Below are 18,482 nucleotides of genomic sequence, written 5' to 3' on the forward strand. Positions count from 1 at the left end.
TCGAAATTCGATAGAAAAATTATTAACCAATAATGCATACGACTTTTTCTTTTTCGCCACGTAGAAATCTTCTGCCAAGATTGCGCAACATTATTACAAATTTGCGTTTGTCGTTTATAACAGCGATGGAGAAAGTCGACTAATTGAGGAACCGGGTGAATAGAAATCTAGGGAAAGGTCTCGCGCACCGAGATGAGAGGAGGATGATGATCGCGCGAACAAGTGTTTTCCTGGTTCGAACACTGTTTCGGGATATTACAGCTGTTAGGTAAGACGTATAGGCTTACACAATTTATTGCCATCATCTTGCACGATCGATTAATTGTCTACACGTAGAAGGTATTCTTATTTTCACTTTCCAAGTAACGCATTTCGTCTTTCACAATTTTTCTTTTTTTTTTTTTTTTTTTTTTTTACTAAGCAAAAGAAGATCGAAAGGAACGATCTTCTTCGATAATTTCACTTCTTCGACGAATGGAAGAAAAAAAAACTCGTCGAATCGTTTTCGAGTTAGAAAGTGAAAAGCGATTATCGGTTAATTGTTTTCGTACGATGATAAAAATCGCGACACGAAAACCTCTTCCCCGGAATCCGCGTTCCCGAAATGGCGTGCGTTTTCGAATAAAGGCGGCTCGGCTTACATAAACGCTCCGTATCTCATTGTTTTCCACGAGCCGCTGTGTCGCGATAATTTTTTATTGCTCGGTGCGTGATTCGTCTCCTCATGGCCGAAGCATTCCGAGTGCAAAGGTAATTCACTGTCAATCGCGTGCACGTCGATAAAACAGGCCCTTATCGTCGCGGCGTTAAAGAGATTCGAGGCCTTCGATCGTTGCGCAAGCGCTCGATTCTTTTTTCTTTTCCTTCTTCTTCTTCTTTTTAAAAAATCACGCGCGCTCTCGAATCACGGATGGCCTCTCCTCGAATGGCCAATTTGGAATTACAGAAATTGCCGCTTCGCGGTAATTTGACTTGCCCCTCGTGACGAGCCACTCGAGGTATCTTTCTTTGTCTTAAAAGAAGGTTTTGTAAATTTTTGCAAACAATATCACGATTCGAATGAAAATAAAAAAAAGAAATAGACCGACGCAATTGAGATCAAACATCGTCAAATGAGATCGACCACGGAACTGCGAATTTCCTTGGGATAAGCTGATAAATATACAGAGACAATGTACTTTGCGGTTACGGTTTAATTGCCTAGCGGAGAATATCATCGTTCTTCTTACCCACAAAACCATTTAAATTAAAAAATCCTATCAATAACAATTGACGAATATCACTTGATAAAAAACCCTAGACGTATATCGATTTAAAAAAAAAAAAGCTCATCGATCACTATCCCTCGACTCGATCATTCCAGTATCATAAATCGGCCTCGACCGCTTACGTAACGATTGGGCCACCAGTCGAGGGTTAATCACCGTGACGAATGAGAACGTCTGCACTCGACTCACCGATAATAGTCCTTCTTGCAGTAAATGTTTCCGTCCCTGCTGAAACAGGTGACTTCGCCGTCGAGGCCCTGGCGGCAGTGGGAGCACTGAAGGCAGGCCGCGTGCCACCGCCTGTCCACCGCCTGAAGGTAAAACCTGTCGGATATCCGGAGGCCGCATCCGGCGCAAACCACCCCCGGCACGTCGTCCGACTGCGCGGGCGGGGTGGGCGGCGGCTCCAGTTTCGGGATGGCGTGCAAGTGTTCCGTGGTCTGCTGTTCCTGCGAGTGAGTCTGCGGGTGCAGATGCGAGTGATGGTGGTGATGATGGTGGTGGTGGGTCGTTTGCGGGGGCATGCTCAGGTCGCTCGGGTTCTCGAAGTTGCTGCTGCTGTTCCTGTACTCTTGCCCACCTGATCATAGATCAGTATTATTTTATTTTTCGTCAAACTTTCGAGAAACTCGTCTAAATTATCGTATAAATTAAACTACGTTAAATGCTTTGAATTGCTTGAAATTGAATTGAACAATAAATACAACGATAAAACGATCTGAAAAATCTTGCAATATATTATTAATATATGGAATATTTTATGGTGGATATTCTAAAAAAAATGAAAAAAAAAAAAAGAATAAACTAACCTCCGGGGGAATCGTAGTCTCTAGAGTCGTAGGGGGTGGTGGGTCCGTCGTAGCAATTATTGTTGGTTCCGCAGTGGGTCTGATGTAGGGGTGTATGATGGGGCCCGTGATGGTGGGCGGCAGGAGGACTGCACGGTAAGGTGGTGGGTCGTGCAGCGTCGCCCATAGACGCAGGGAGGCAGGGACTTAGGTCCCTCGCCTGGTCCACTGCTCCGGGCCCCCCCGCACTGCCGGGCCCCCCTTGACGCCCCACAGCCAAGCCGCTGCCACGCTCCTGCGAGCTGGCCGGCTGCTGAAACAAATCGTATCCGGAATATATTAGAAAATTTCCACGATGAAATTCAATAAACGCTTTACAATGAACTTATTTATCATCACTGTGACGAGAAAATGGCGGGAAGGAAACAGGATCGAAGTATTTTCTTCTCGAGATGAGATCTGGATACTGGATCGTTGATATCGTTCCATCTATTTCGTAATCTCTCGCGACACCCGAACAAACGTCGATCGGATGTTTCATCGATTAAGTAATTACCTCGAAAAAGAAACGAATCTAATCCTAACCGCAATCGCGTTGAAAAGAAGCGTGGTCGACTCGCTCGAGTAAAATTCTCACACCTCCATCGACTGTTGAAAAAAAAAAACTGTCAATCTAGACAAAAAAACTAGCGAGAAATCAGCTAGCAGAGTGAGAAATAAAGAGAGAAAGAGACAGACACGATGAAAGATAAAAAATTAAGAGAGAGACGCGCACAGTGAAAGTAAGGAAGAAAGGTAGCCCTGAGGATAAAAGATTCGTGGAGTAAACGAGTGGCGAAAGAAGAGTTCGAAAAACGCCGCGTCAACGCGCGCGCCATCGACGATCGGCTCCCCCGGAAAAAAAAAAAAAAAGAGAAAAACGTATAAATTCCCAACGACGGACGCGAGGGAGGGAGAGGAGGGGAGGCGGAGGGAAGAGGCAGCGCTCATCGATAAAAGTAACCGACCTAACGCATATCCGAAGATGGCGAAGACACTTTCCACCGAAGTGAACGAGGAGGGACCGTAAAGGACATCGGTCGGAAAGACAGTCGCGAACCGCGCGCAACCGTGGAATAGGCCTCTCCTGTTTGCCGTCAGGCCGCGACAACCGGAATAGGCGAAATAGGACAACAACCTAACAGGCACGAAGAGCAAGAGACACGGCTACCGGGGGAAACTGTGTATCCAAAGTGACAGCGGATTACGGCTCGGTTGACATCGGCAAAGGGCAACGGGGGCTAGAGAAAAGGAGAAAGATAAAGAGTGGCATGCTGACGGCAGTAGCCGGTCGCCTCTGATGGATGTCGTAAGCCGGTGTGCGCATGCGCGCGACCCTATAAGGCGCCCGGAGCCGACCAATCCGAGCCGCCGCCGTGTTTCAACTGTCAACGCGGTTGCGGCGTACCGCGGTAAGCTCGAGACATAAATTACGTGGCCGAGCTGCCCTGGCCCTCTTCTCCTCCTTGTCTTCTCCTCTCTCTTTCCGCCTCCCTTTTTTTCCTCTCCCTCCTTCTCCCCCTCCTTCTCTCCCTCCTTTTTGATCCCTTTCGACAAACTCCTCGTCCGTCCTTCTCCTACTTTCCGCCCCCCCGAGAACCCTATCTTCCCTCATTTCCTTCTCCTTCCCGAGAGAGAGAGAGAGAGAGAGGCACTCTTCTTCAGAGCTCTCTCTCCTCTCCTTGTGGAAAACCGATGCCGCATTTTACGACACCAGATACCGGTATTTACTGCATCTCCGCCGAAGCGGCGGCGTTTGCGATCGCGGCCCCCGAAGGGAGGTTAACTTCTGCGCGTATAGAACGTCGTAAAGATCGCTGCTCTGCGAATAACGATGCCCTCTGGTGACGAATTTAAGCCCCGTCCATAGTTCCTACGGTGAATCGCTTGTTAAAGCGTCTAGGGAATTTTTGTTAATCACCGCGCGATTCAGGCAATATATATATATATATATATATATATATATATATATATATATATATATATATATATTCCTTAATCTAATTTCTTTTAATTACTTTGATTGAATTTTAACGATAATAATCGACGAACAATCGTACTTTTTTTTTTTTTTTAATAAATCTACATGATTTAGCAACAAGTGTATAGCGAAGGAAACAAGTATTATCTCGGTTGATCTTTTTATTAAATTCTAGTTACGACACAGATTCCGATTCCTCGGATCGGTTCCTGGCTTCTTTTCCATTTTTTTTTTTTTTATTTTTTCTTTCTTTGTTCCCTCCCTTTTCCTTTTTTATCGTCGATCGTTCGATCATCGAACGATAATGATTCCAGGGAGCAGGGAGGAGAGATCGATCGGATAATACGCGCATGCGCGGGGCTGCGCGTTCCTCCAAGCCAAGGGAAAACTAATAGAAATTGGCACGTTCGTTTGTTCCACGGCGGATTTTCACCGTGGAACGTAACTATTACGCGGCGGCCGTTTGTTTCTTATGTAATAAACCGGGTCGAGGAAAGAATTCGTGGAACGCGAGTTTCCACGCAAGTGTCTCACCAAGCGCTTCTGGCGTGCAACATATCGAGAATAGTGGCTCGTTTCCTTCGAAGATCATTGATTTAACCTCCTATTGGAACTTTGATTGGACCAATTTCTTTCTGCGCGTAATGGTGAACTCGATTCTTCGGCCGATTTCGATGAGCTCAGCTTATGAATTCAGATACAATTAGCCGAACGTTAACAGACGATGATGACACGTAACAATATTCGATTTTCTTCTCCATTATTTTTATAAGAAAATATCCATATATCTCAGGAAATAATCTCTCGATCTGGAAAAATAAATCAAAGTTTAATCACGTTGAAAATGAAGTGGAGAGACAAGTTATGGATCCGAGGTGTCGCATCTACAACGATAAATTTCCCCCAAGAATCGAGCCAACACTGTATTCTGTACCGAGTATTATTTATGTACCAGTCAATCAACGTTCTCAATGTGGAGTTTGCATCGCGGATCGAGATATCATCGAGATTATCCTTCGACCTTTCCGTTGGTCCAACAACTCGTGCAACGTGTTCACACAAGAGCGCATCGATGCAAGAAGTCAACCACCGTTTTCCCCTCTTAATGTCATTATTAACCTCGGCTCGGAACAATGCAAACGTTTTTTCTTTTTTTTTTTTTTTCCCCTTTTTTCCACCGCATTTCTTAACACTCCATTGTGCCGAGCTCGCGCTCGAAAGCAAAGATGTTCCTCGGCGGAGGAGCATAGGTCGCGGCGTTTTTCTTTTCGAGACGCGGCTGTTTCCCAACCGAGCCGCGTAGTCATCGGGACGAGCGTAGAGCGGCGAGAGAAGCGCGGATGCAAATAAAGATATTTCCACGGTGAAACTCGGGCTGGGGAACCCGTTTTTTCCAAATCGGGTTTGCCGCGAGTTTTTCTCGCGAGAGAGTTTTTCACGCTCGCCAAACTTCTCCTTTGGAATCCGGTCGGGATAATAACGAACGGAGGAATCTTTGGACAATAAGCGAGAACTAGTTGTTGTCGAGGAAGTGGTGTACAGAATGGGAGGCGAACAGGAAGAACAATGTTCTCGTTCTTTAGAGACGGGATCGCGTACGAAAGATTTATGGATCATACGTGTTAACGATTGTGCGAAAGAAGACGGAGAACCGGTAAATAGAGAAATAAAAGAAAGAAACGTGTAACGCGTTTTATTAACATTAATGGCCATCGTTCGTGAGAGTTGACCCGGACTAGAATTAATTAATTAAGTTGGTCGATGGAGCGATTTAAATCCTTTGCCAATCCACCGATCCAGATTATTGGCTCCCGTTCTCGAGGAATGATCCATCGATGTCAACAAAATATCCTTCCTTTCTTCGTATTCCATATTTAATTGAATTCCGTATTCAATTATATTTACATTTTTTTTCTTTTTTTTTATTACATTTCTAAAACTCGTTGGTATTTATAAGCATTATTAACGGAATGAATTCTTTTTCTAGTTTATATTAAAGTTGTATCCGAATGATACGGAATTTAATATACTCGAATCTAATTAATTAACATTTAAATGCCACGATGAATATAACGATATGCAAATATTTTTTTTTTTTTTTTTTATAGCCGCGATGCACGTTGCGAAATTTTATTATTCAAACGTATATAATTCTTTTTCTTTTTCTTTTTTTTTCGAAGCGTATAAACTATTACGAAATTCTGTTTCCACGATCCCCTTGTATTCCATATTCATTCGAGTTCAATTGAAACGTTGGTATTCAACAGCCTTGGAAAGTAAATCTTGTAAATAATCTAAAAAAAAAAACTCGAATATATTTCTTTTCGAATATAATTTCGAAATATATATATCACGAGGCCGAAAAGGTGAGAAGATCCCATTGCACACCTCTCCGTTTCCGTATATTTTCGCCATAAAGAAACCCGTAAACCCGCTGCCGATCGAGAGAGCCAGAGTTGGAAGATTTCCTCGAACCGATGGAACTCCCTTGGCGGAGCCGGACGAGTTCCATTTGTAGAATTTTCCGCCAGATTTCGTAAGAGCTTTCGTAGGACAGAGGAGAGATCGATACGGGCATCCTATAAATTTCCCACGAAACGGCACGACCGGTCGATCGATCTTCACTCGGCCCGCGGGGAGATCCTTATCCATCTCTTGGAGTGGACCTGCCTCCGCAGAGTGGAGTGCCGGTGCCACTGTGTAAAACAGACTTTCACCGCCGCTGCTTGCACAAGGCTCCGCCTTTTTCATTTTCACGAAACGTGAGGTAAATAACGAGCGCGGAATCCGTCGGGATGCCGGCACGGAAACCCGGTAGAATGCCTGTTCGAGAAATGCCGATCGACTCGAGCCTGCGACAGAACGAGAAACCAAGCCCCGCTATATCGCCGCTATATTATTGATTATTCTTTTATTTCGCGTTTTATCGTTTCTTTCTTCCGCTTCTCTCTCTCTCTCTTTTTTGATTTCATTCATTTTTTTTTTTCTCTAGGACGAACGAGGAGGCGGCGATCTAGCTCGGTTCGGGAGATAAGAGCGTGATTTATAAAGTTCGCGGCGCGACTTTCGGATTGATAAGTGATATCGATGATTCATCTGCTCCGCCGACGGGAAAACTTGCGTGGAACTGTTAACGAGGAGCAGTTATCGAAGAGGAGAGATACGGTTGCTAGAATGCGGGCAAGTGAAATGGAAATTTTTTTTTTCATGGGGAGGATGCGTGGTTGAGTGGACAACTTTGGAAATTTTCTAAGGATGGAGAAAAATCGAGTGAAATTCTAATTGATGTCTCTTGAATTATTTTTTGAACGTTGGATCGATTTTAAACACTGAACCGAGCGAAGCTTGTTTCTCAAATTGCAAGTAATTCAATATTGTTATACTTTATTATACAATAATTTATTATACAATATTGTTTACTTATACGCGAGAACGAAAAGATATTAAAATATTACACGTATTGAAAATATAACGTAAGTTTGAAGAAGAAAAAGAGGAAGAATTGAAGTTATCTACCATCGATTGATAATTATCCAAAAGTTATATTTGATTCTTGAAAAGAACGAGGTACGGCGATTCGTCGAGAAATATCTTCCGTGAAACCGTGTCCAACTTTTATTTCACGGTGGTTTATCTCGCGGCGGGCAACAACAAAGTCGAATCGCGGAGCGCGACGCTTTTTCCCAAGCCTCGGCTTTTTCCTCGTTTTCGCGGATCGGGGTAATTGGAGCGCGATTCTTTTTCTTTCTTTTTTCCTTCTCTTTTCTTTTTTCTTTTTGTCGCGCGACACGATCTCGTACGATTTACAAGAATCGGTATGAATCGGGAACGATGGAACGATGGAGCGGAGAATTTTTCTTACGGCCGGCTTTCCATCCGTCGTTCGCAGCCGCCGTCTCTCGAGCCATGGGAAAATCGGATCGAATCGCGCGTTAAGGAGGATGGGAAACGAGGGAGTGGGGGAGGGGGAAGTCCCCCGCGCGGCGGGAAAAGTCGCATGGACGTCGTCGTATTGGAGGACTGGTAAAATTTATTCGGAGCGGATTTCGCTTCGAGTGGAATGTTCGAACGTTATTTTATTGGAGCAAAAAAAAAAGAAAAGAAAAGGAACGTTTCTCGAGCGAGAAGATTGCGAAATAATCGAAGGGAAGCTTAGGAGTGACGAAGGAGACCGTCGAAGAAGAAAAAGAAGTAATGTAAAAAAAAAAAAAAAAGAAAAAAAAATGTAGAGTACCAGCCTTGATCTTATTCAACTTATAAAGTTGTTCGCTTTCATGAAAAATTCTTCTACCCAGCCACCCAGATTATGAAATTATTCTTCTCGGGTAGAATCCAATTCGAATATAGCTCCAAGAAAATAGGACGATGCATCATTGTCATTGCAAATAGCGAGTCCCATATTTTTGATGTATAACATACGATCGTAACGATATAATTTGATAAATTGCGCGATTTGTATCACAAAATGTACAATTTACTATTCAACTGTTTACCAGTTTCAATATTTACGCTTAAAACATACTCGATATATTTAAAATCGAGCAAAGTATAAAGTACCTGCTGCTATCCGATTTCTTTCTTCTTTTTCTTTCGTGAACCACTCGTGAATATATATATATATTCTAACTAAATACAATCTCGAAAAAAAAAAAAAAGAAAAAGAAAAGAAAAGAAAAAATTACCCTCCTCGACAAACACATCCCGTAAAAGGTAGAATTTAAAGAAAAAAAAAACTCGCGGCAGGCAGACTGCACGCGTAGATGGCACGAATCCCAACATTCGACTCTCGGCATTTCAGGGACCATCGATGCTAAAACTGTGAGACCGCAAGAAATCAACCAGGAAATTCGCCCGAGACCGATCCAACTCTCTCTCTCTCTCTCTCTCTCTTCCACTCTTCCCTCCCTTCCCTCTCCGTCGATTCTATAAACACGCGCGTCCCGTGTTGCCGCGTATCAGCTTCCCTTGGCCGGCCATGATAGTGATAACAATAAACAGCCTCGTCCACTCGGGCTGCAGCACCAGCAGCCTGTGGTTTCTCTCTTAAAACGCGTGGGCGACGCTTAACACCGCAGAGAAAACGATAAACCGCTCGCTATCTGCACTTCTCGGCGGCGACCGGCTACCAACCGGCCGGACCCGAATGCCACTCGCGACACGAGGGGAAAAAAATATTAGAACGCTGGCTGCTCGTGTGTGCTACTGTGCCACCACGTTTATTCGGCCGGGATGGCCGAGAAGAGAGAGAGAGAGAGAAAAGGAAAAAAAATGTCGAGAGAAACAAGTCACCGGTCCACCTCCTAAATATAGATTCCAACCCCTTTGAGATTGGGTTTGAGATGCGGAGGGAATAAATCGGTAAATTTAAATATGTATATATATCGGTAAATTTTCATCGAAAGTTTTTTTTATCTTATGTTTGTTGTCGCGTAATGGAGAGAAATTATACGTTCTAATGTTCGAGCGAGAAAATTATTTATGCGAAAGATAATAAGTTGTAGAGAGAAAGAGATGTTTAATAAATAATTATTAAACAATTTATAGAATATAAGTGTTAAAGTGTAATATATACCTTTTTTGTACTATTGATATCTATTATTTTTTTTTTTTTTTTAGATCGCGTCGCGCGTTAGGCTGGACTGAAAAAAGAAAGAAGAAAGGAAAAAAAATTCTAATTTCAAGCGAGATAAATCGATCCCTGTGTCCAGCGAAACTTAAACCGACCCATCATCATCAATCTTCGACCTCCCACGTTATCGTGCAGAAAACAGTATTTTCATTCAACCCGTACAACGAATTATCATTTCCGACTTTTAATCTACGTTATGAAACACAACCACGACCGTCAATCTGGCTCGAATTTTCACGCATTTCTGCCGCTCATTCCCCCCTTTCCACCATGCCGATTCCGATCGCAACCGATATTAATTCGCGATGCGAACAATATTTTCGCTTTTCGACGCGGATTGCAACATTTCGACGATTTCGCAATTTCGATGAATCACGTTTCGAATTTTTCCAATCTTCGTTCTCTCGCAGCGAGATCGAAACGAATCTCCAAATTTCTCTCCGATAAAATTTTTCCTCGTTTACCCTCCCCTTTTGCGATTAAGAATGATAAAAGAAAAAAAAGGAACGAAGATGGAATATTATATGCCTATAAATACGACAATGTCGTCCTTGCGTCGCATCCGGTGCATCACGGTTGCACAATCGCGTAAAAGAGTATCGATGCAATTCCACGAATACGTAACGACGAGAAATTACGAATATTTGGACGATTCTTCTAGTGATTCCTCTACAAGATATTTTTTCTTTTTTTTTTTATCGTATCCGAATTAATTCTCTTTTAACGTTACGTGCACTCTCGTCTATTTCTTACGTGGAACGTTTCCTTTATATTAAACACACGCTCGTGCAAAATTATCGTCCAGACGAATATATATATATATTCGAGAAACTATATCGAGAGTGAAAATTACTTTCAAAGTTTCCTTCTCGACAATGTTTCCCTCCTTCCTTACGAAAAAACTAAAGTCTTGGAGAAGTTTAGTTACTCTCGAATAATTATATAACAGAAGATACGTTGAAGCGCGAAATGTATGCTCCAAGGGATCGAAATATAGAGAAGGAATGGAGGTACGGAGGAGAAAAAAAAAAAGAAATTGGAGACGCGTCTCGTTCGACGGAGAGTCCATGTCATAAACGAGATACACGTCGAGGAGGCCAAGAATCGCGACCCGACCCCGAGATACCGTTTTCTTTCTCTCGGCGTTCCGCGAAAATTCAGAGATCTGCGCTCGTATTCTCTGCCAAACGGGGCGCGATCCAACCGCGATTAATCACGTCGAAAACCGTGATCGGGCCGCTGAAAGCATGAGTAAACGTTGCGACGTGGCGTGACGGGTTTCCAAAATTTCGCCACGCAGTGACGCACTCGGCTCGACAAAATCGAATTTTCTTCGACGTTTCGACGCGTCTCGGAGAGGAAGAAATTTCGAGGAAGAAAGATTTTCGATTTCCTCCTCGAAAGAAAATCGGGAAGGAAACGTAACGTAATTTCCGTGTATTTTTTTTCTTGATCGATATCGTTGAAAAACAAAAAAGTGAAAACGCGAGGAGAAATTTCCTCTTCTTTGGGAGGTCGGGACGAGAGGTGAGAAACGAATTTCCTGCCCGTTGAATAATAAATTTATCGCGAAGGAAAGAGCGAATTCATTTACGAGTCCGCGATTAAAAAGATCTATTGTGCTCGGCCAGGCCTTTTTATCCCGAGAATCTTCGGTGAACGAGGCTCTTGGAGGATTAACAAGTGCGATAAATTGGGCCGAGCCGACGAGTTTCACGAGTTTTCGCTTGTCGCGAAAATTCTCCGTCGCCCTCGAAATATCCGTGGAAAAAGTTAAAATAATTGGAAAAAAAAAGTTTCTTGCCCTCTTTCCAACATTTTTACTATTTTTATTGTATTAAAATTAGGGGAAAGGAAAAAGAGAGGGTACACGATTATACCACTCGATGTGCATATAATATGAAAGGAACGAAGAAGAAGAAGAAAGAGAAAGGGAAAGAGAAAAATTGAAGGAAAGGCGGAAGAGACGCGACAAAGTTGGAGGATGGACAGCGTCTGGTGTGGACAGTTTCGCGAAAGTATGTGCGTATACCGTAAATAAACAAGAAAAGATCGATCGGGGCGAGCACTTATTAAACATTCGGGCCGCGATGACCGGCGTGGAGGATATATCTCGGCCGGGCCGGCTAATAAATTACGCTCGACACAAACGGACCACTATCACGGGCAGACACGTTCGTGCCACGTCGCCCTTATCTCATCGAAGTTACAATAATCACACTCTCTTCGTCCGGCTCCACGCTGACGCACGCGTCCGGCCGCGTGCATTGAAAAAGATCGAACGAGCGTCCTGAGACCAAACGACGCCGTGTACGCGCCGCGACGGCGATGTAATTTCCGTGAAAATCTTTAGGAGGGACTTTATCGAGGATAGAAGCTGACTTTTCTTTTCCCTTTTTTTTTTTTGATTGGAAAGGCTATTTTTTTAATCATTCGAGAAAAGGGATTCGAGGTTTGAGAAAGTTTGAAGAGGTTGAAAGGAGTTGAATATTTCTGCGAAAAAGGGAGGGGGAGGGAATGGTGGGACAATTGTAATTTGAGGTTGGAATGATTTGGAGGAAAGTAAAAGAGAACTGAAAAAAGGAATTGAAAAGTGATTTGGGCGTTGGTTTGGAAACGGTTTTAAGAAGAACGGTTTCAGAACGAAGAAGCTGAAGTATTTTTGAAAAATTTGAAAAGAGGAAAGAGAAAGTGAGACAAGTGGTCATTTCTGTGGAAGGGGAGGGGATTGGAGGAGTTGGAAGGAAGTTTGAACAGCTCGTCGAGGAAATTTTGAAGCGGCTGGTAAATTCCAATTATTGTCGAAATATCGAGATATCGTGGAATAGACGAATCATAGACGCGACATAGTAACTCGAATATTTTCCCAATCCCTCTCCTCAACGAGTCTCTTGTTCGAGAAGAAAACCCCCGAACTATTCGTATTCCAATAATAAAATAATGAAATAAGTAAGCGAAGATAATTAAAGACCAACCCTATATATATATACACGTTCTCAACACGCTCTCAAATTCCTCGAAGCAACGCGTCAACTTGTCAAAGAGAACGTCGTGTAACCTGCAAAACTCTGTCCAACTCTTTCAATCGCTTTTTCCAATCCAATGATAAAACGCCTCGCTGCCACCTCGATCGACCGTTAAACGTCGAACGCGTTTAACAAACGATACTCGACGCGTTTATAATTCCGTTTCACGCGCGTGAAAAATCCACCTCGCGCGTAATTCGCTCCCGGAAAATTCGTTATTTATTTATTTATTTTCGCCGCTCCCCCCGTCCCCCGTCGCCCGATTTCGAATTATTGTCGCGCGCGTTATAATTCCACGAACGAAGGAGGAAAATCGGCGGGTTGCGCAACCAGAAAATCGGCCGCCCCGACGACACCGCCGAGAAACGCTGCGCCATTCCCGGCGATAAAATAATCGTTGCGAGTAAGATTGGTTGAGGCGCGCGGCGCCTCCGACAGGCCTTTTAATCGGCCACTCGTTCAACAAAATATTTACCGCCGTATTCTCCCTGGAATCCCTCTTTCCTCGGAAATTTGAATTTGCAGGAAGATGAAGTTTGAACGAAAGAACTCGGTGAAGAAATTTCGAAGATGGAGGTTGATGAAACTCAGGAGGAAGGGGAGGATCGATTTTGTTCGGAATTTTCGGAGCATTTTTACGAGATGAGTTTTTGCAAGAAGAAGAAGAAGGTATTAAACAGGCTCGTTAAAATTGAGTAGGCGCGCGTGGAAAAAAAATTCGTTTTACGAAGTAAGAAATTCGTTCTCGGGAGTATAATATATTTTCTGAGATTACGGATGAATATATATATATAAATATATATATATTGGAATTAACATAATGTTTACCACGAAAATTGAAAAGGAAAGAAAAAGAGAAAAAGAGATGTTAGTACAGCACGAGTTATCGCGTTAATAAAATTCGATCGAAAAAAATAAACCTGTCAATCCGTCGGGATTAACGATTTCCAGTAAAAATAATTTACGCGCAACACGCGTGAAACAAATTGTCGATATCCTTCTTTCCGTCGACACGATGCGAATTTCGTCTCGATCGCGGCTTAACTCCTAAGAACCCAGCGCATATTCGAGTTGTTCAGGTGGAAAGAAATTTGGTTTTATACAAGGTTTCGATTAAAACTCAATTTCGTTCGAGGGGAAAAGCAAAGAAGGAGAAAATAAGGAAAATAAGGAGGGAAAGGACGGGAAGACGTTTCACATCCACCTCGTCTCGCCCGCGAGTTAATGCATCGGTTCAATTAGCGAGCATCGCGGTGACACGGAACAATCAATTACGTTTGTTTACAAGGTGTACCCGTTAACGGCGCAGCCATTCACCAGTCGTTTAAAACGGAATTAACATTCCTCGAAGATGAACGCCGGTTTCGCTGATCGTACATTTTGCTCGACACAGCTTCGAACCGTCGTAAGTTGGAGTTGGAGAACGGACGTCGCCCCTCGAAATCGTCCCTCCTTTCCTTCCCTCCCTGGTTTGATTCCACGGGGATTTTTCGCGATTTCGACGAGAGAAAGAAACTTCGATTCTTTATAATTCTGTAAAAATTGATTAGGTAATATTTTCTCTATCGTATCGTATGCGCGAGATACGAGTGTACGCGTGTGTACAATGTAAGCGATAACCCCCGTGGAAATTTATTAAACGTGAAGTTTGAAAAGATAATTTCAAGATACGAGATATTTTGCTTCGGAGTTCAACTTCAACTGTGTAACATCGTTTTATCGTTCCTTTTTTATTCGAAATAAACAATATAAAGACGTTCATTCATATTTTTTGCTTGGAAAAAGTATTCGCATATTCGTGCTGCTTGCAAGAAAGATACACGCGCGTATAAAAAAAAGTGTATATATATATGTATATATATATATAAGAACTTCACGAAAAATCATGGCCAGAACACGCGACGCGATAATTTTTTTCTCGATCATCGAAACCAATCGAGTGTCACGGGCAACGCGATAATGATTTCTTTTTGAAAAGAAAAAAAAATTAATTCTGACAATTCGATATCTCGAAGAATTTCCACGAACAAATCGTATCTACTCTATTCATCTTTAACCACTTTACTAATTCTACCAAATCTATTCTCTACTCTATACCTATCTTACATCAAAGTATTTAATATACATATCTAATATATGTATATATATCTCTGAAATTTATGTCATCCATGCCGATAAAATCTTGCTCTCACCTTTGAATCCAAGAAAAATTCGCGTAAACGCTGTTTGGACAAAAGAAAAATTGCCACCTCTTGGCCGATCAGAATCTCCAACCCCCTTTCAGAGGAATATCAATTATGAGGGGCGCGACTCGATTTCGCGTGTCGCGATCCATTACGCCAGGTGACACCCGAAAAATTCACCACGGTTCACGCGGCGATCAGTCAAACGGCACGGCGTATGTACGCGAGCAGATCTGTCGTCGAACCGGGTTTTTCTTCTTCTCTTTTTCCTTTTTCTTTCTTTCTTTCTTTCTTTTTCTCTCTTTCTCTCTCTTCGTGCGACGATCTACAACGTCGCGAATCCATGGAACCCGTTCCACGCTCGGCCGGCGAATATATCAGGCCGGCTGTTGCCGATAAGCGTCGGACTCGTCCACGACTCGCCAATATTCCAATTACGGAATCCGAGGCAATAAAATCGTTGGATCGAATTATCCGGCTAGGATTTGTACCCATTAACGGCTACAAGGTACCGAGAACCGCCAACGGGCGGCATCCTTATCCCTCCGCGAGTCGAGGTTTTAATTAGAGAGGATTTAAAACTCGGAAGGCCTGAATGAAAACTTGGAGGCGATCCTCCAACGTGGATTGATATATTAGCAGAGGTAAGTAAGAGTGATTGGAGGGGAAAGGGAAAGTTTAAGGGACAGGTGGAAATTGGATATTGGGATTTTAGGACCGATTTTCGAAGCGGAGTGATTGATTCATCTTTTCCTTTAATAGAGAAAGTGACGATTCTTGTTTATTATCGATGATTTGGAGACAAGGATATTCGAACAAGTAAAAACATATATCATTGTACAACATAGAATTTCCAAGAATTCTATAGTATACGATATCTTCTTGGTAAACGAGACACCAAAAAATACGAAATTCGATAAGTAAATATTATGCTCGGCTACTATCGTGGTCTTCAAATCTCAATTTAGCGATTGTCCAAACGAACGAAATCCCTCTTACCTCTGCTGGAAATTGGGGGAAAAAAACGCCTGCTCTCGAGTAGGTCTCGTAAGTGTCAAGTTGCGAGAATGGAGGAGGAGGAGAGATGAAAGGATCGAAAGGGCAAGGATGGAGGCCCAGCGCGACAAAGGGCCCCACTCGATGGTTCCGTGATGCGTACACGGCCAATAAGCAAAGAACGGCCAAGGAACAGAGGGATGACACTCACCCAGTGCATGCCGGTGGTAGGAGGGGCGCGCTCCTCATACACTCCCATCAGGGTGGCTGCTGTCACGGGGTAGTTCCCGCCGAGGGTGCGCGACGCCGAAGCTGCTTGGGGGGGAGTCCCGGGGGATCCGCTTGCCGATAACGCGGAGATGGCGTCCGCTGCGCAAGTTCCCTTCTTCTGCCTCCTCTTCTTCTTCTTCTTCCTCCACCACCAGCTCGGTTCACCCTCCTCGGTTCTTTCCTCGGTTCGACAACTTTTCAACACTCAACAACGTCACTGCCAACTCCGCCACTCTTTCCTCCAGTTTTCCTTCCTAACACTCGTAACGCTCGATGTAATATCAATGTAGTATCTCTAAGGTATGGTCGAAAGGACAGAGGGTGGTTGTTATTACGTGGTCCTGTCGAGGTCCAGGGTAAGTAAGCACGCCCTCACGGGCACATCTCGGTGGAAATGTATCCACTGCTCCTGGGGGGGCCAACAGCTTACGTCTCGGCTATCTCGGCGATCGAAAACGCGGTACAACAGTCACGTATTATCCCAGTATAAGAGTTATACACCCCTCACTGTGTTACACAATCACTAAGCAAGAAGGGTTCATCGACGCGGCGATTCGGGGCGATTGGGCGCAGTCCTGGAACGATCCTTCTTCAAGCCTGGCTCCATCGTGAGGTCACAAAGCACTTGGACGAACGAAGAGGCAACACCCAGCTAGTCCGCGCACCTGCACTCCAATATTACCACCGTGTGGTGTCCTTGGAGCATCGACAACGCGAGGATCGATCTCGAGCTCGTGCTTCTTTTCTCGACGGGACGAAAAAGAGACGCGCGTCAGACCCGTTTCATGGCGCATGTGCCCCGGTGTGACATTCGGGATCGAGATACGACGATGACGAGCACGATGACGAACACGACGACGACGACGACGATACGTCGGGAAGAACGACGCCAGAAAACGAGGTACGCGCGAGCACGATGCGCCACGGTAAATACAGGCCCGTTTACCGTGTCGAAGCCACGATGCGGAGTGAGGGAACCGGCACAGCTACAACTGGTTCCAGCCATAGGCAGCGCCGCATCGCGGTGGAACCGTGCAAACAACGGCGTCACAAGGTGGGGCGGACACGGTTCCGCGAAGGACCGCCCATCGGCACCCCTTCCCCCGTCCACGGCGGAACGACAAGCCCCGCCCCGACACGAAACTCGATACCGCGCCTCCTTGTCTGTCTCTCGCCCGTGCCTCGTCCCTCCTTGTCTCGAGCACTAACGGCGACTACTTTGCCGCTGCTCCAGAGAACCGTCTGCGCGAGAGAACAGAGCGACTCTGGCGCGGCCACACAGTGGCGTAGGCAGCTACGTGTATACGCGGGTTTCGTAGAACGGAGACACTTTAAATTGGTTGCCTGGACGGCCGCGTTCTTTGGCGTTTTGTTATGTCACCGCGGAAATGAATGTATCGGGGATGTCGGATGAACGGGTAACGCCGAACGGGTTGCTCGCCGATCGAATCATTGTTCTTTCGGAGAGGTAATAATGTTAGATCGCGGGGGACGATAGAGGTTAAATATTCCAATGTTTTATCGCTCTTATAATAAATCCTCCGCTTGGTACACCTGTAATCGATCAAAGCGAGGCGTAAAAAGTAAGTTCTCGTTGTCAACGAGCCCATTAACCTCGCGGTAGGAATGAAACGAGATCAAAGTGTCACGAGTGTACCTTGAACAAGCCGAAACAGACACCTCGTTTCCGCGTCAAAATTGAAAGTCGACTGTCCGCACTGGGCCATTACCCTCGTTTTGCGCGTATTTCGGGAGAAAAAAAAGGTGGCGGTAACCATTCGGCCAACGATCCACTCGACCATCTGGCATTTGCATGAACAACCAATTTGCACGTTGCCTCTCGTCACGCGACGTTTATACCAGTGATCGTCGTTTAACCGTGATTTTTTCTTTCTTTTTTTTTCTTCTTCCTTTTTTTGTCACGAGAACATCGCAATAGGAAGAATAGACGGAGCTTAATTCGGTCGAAGAATCCGCGAGGAAATTCGAAAATCAAAGATCCGAATTTCTATAGTCTTCGGTGGATCTGGGCTTTTTTTATTTTGTCGATTCGACGAAATAATGAAATAATGAACACAGAATTGGCTCTGTCCGATATTTTTTCATCAAAATTTTCTTACTCTCGCGTTAATATTCGTTGTCTTTGTCCGTCGTGTCCGTGATGCGCTGAAACAATGGGTGCATTGGACGATGAAATATGGCTTCTCTTTTGCATTTGACGAATCAACCCCTTTTAAATTCCAGAATATTGAATATATTTGACAAGATACGGATATAATATGGAAGCGAGGATACGGAAAGT

The 18,482-nt window shown here is 44.2% G+C and overlaps 1 protein-coding gene across 2 annotated transcripts; it reads right to left on the minus strand.

Moving 5' to 3' along the window:
* Nucleotides 1-556: 556 nt before the first annotated feature.
* LOC409095 (LIM domain-containing protein A) lies at nucleotides 557-17,182 on the minus strand. 2 transcript variants are annotated; one of them, XM_026443738.1, is made up of 3 exons: nucleotides 16,122-17,182; nucleotides 2,078-2,369; nucleotides 557-1,848 (listed from the first exon to the last, which is right to left on the minus strand). In XM_026443738.1, the coding sequence occupies exons 1-3, from the start codon at nucleotides 16,167-16,169 to the stop codon at nucleotides 1,454-1,456; spliced, it is 735 nt and encodes a 244-aa protein (XP_026299523.1). In that variant the 5' UTR covers nucleotides 16,170-17,182; the 3' UTR covers nucleotides 557-1,453. The 2 variants fall into 2 exon arrangements, with proteins under 2 accessions (XP_026299523.1, XP_026299524.1); XM_026443739.1 differs by having other exon boundaries at nucleotides 563-1,848; nucleotides 2,078-2,366; nucleotides 16,122-17,178.
* Between the last annotated feature and the right edge of the window lie 1,300 nt (nucleotides 17,183-18,482).

This window comes from Apis mellifera, linkage group LG11 (assembly GCF_003254395.2).
Source record: "Apis mellifera strain DH4 linkage group LG11, Amel_HAv3.1, whole genome shotgun sequence".
In the NCBI taxonomy this organism is placed as follows: Eukaryota; Metazoa; Arthropoda; class Insecta; order Hymenoptera; family Apidae; genus Apis; species Apis mellifera.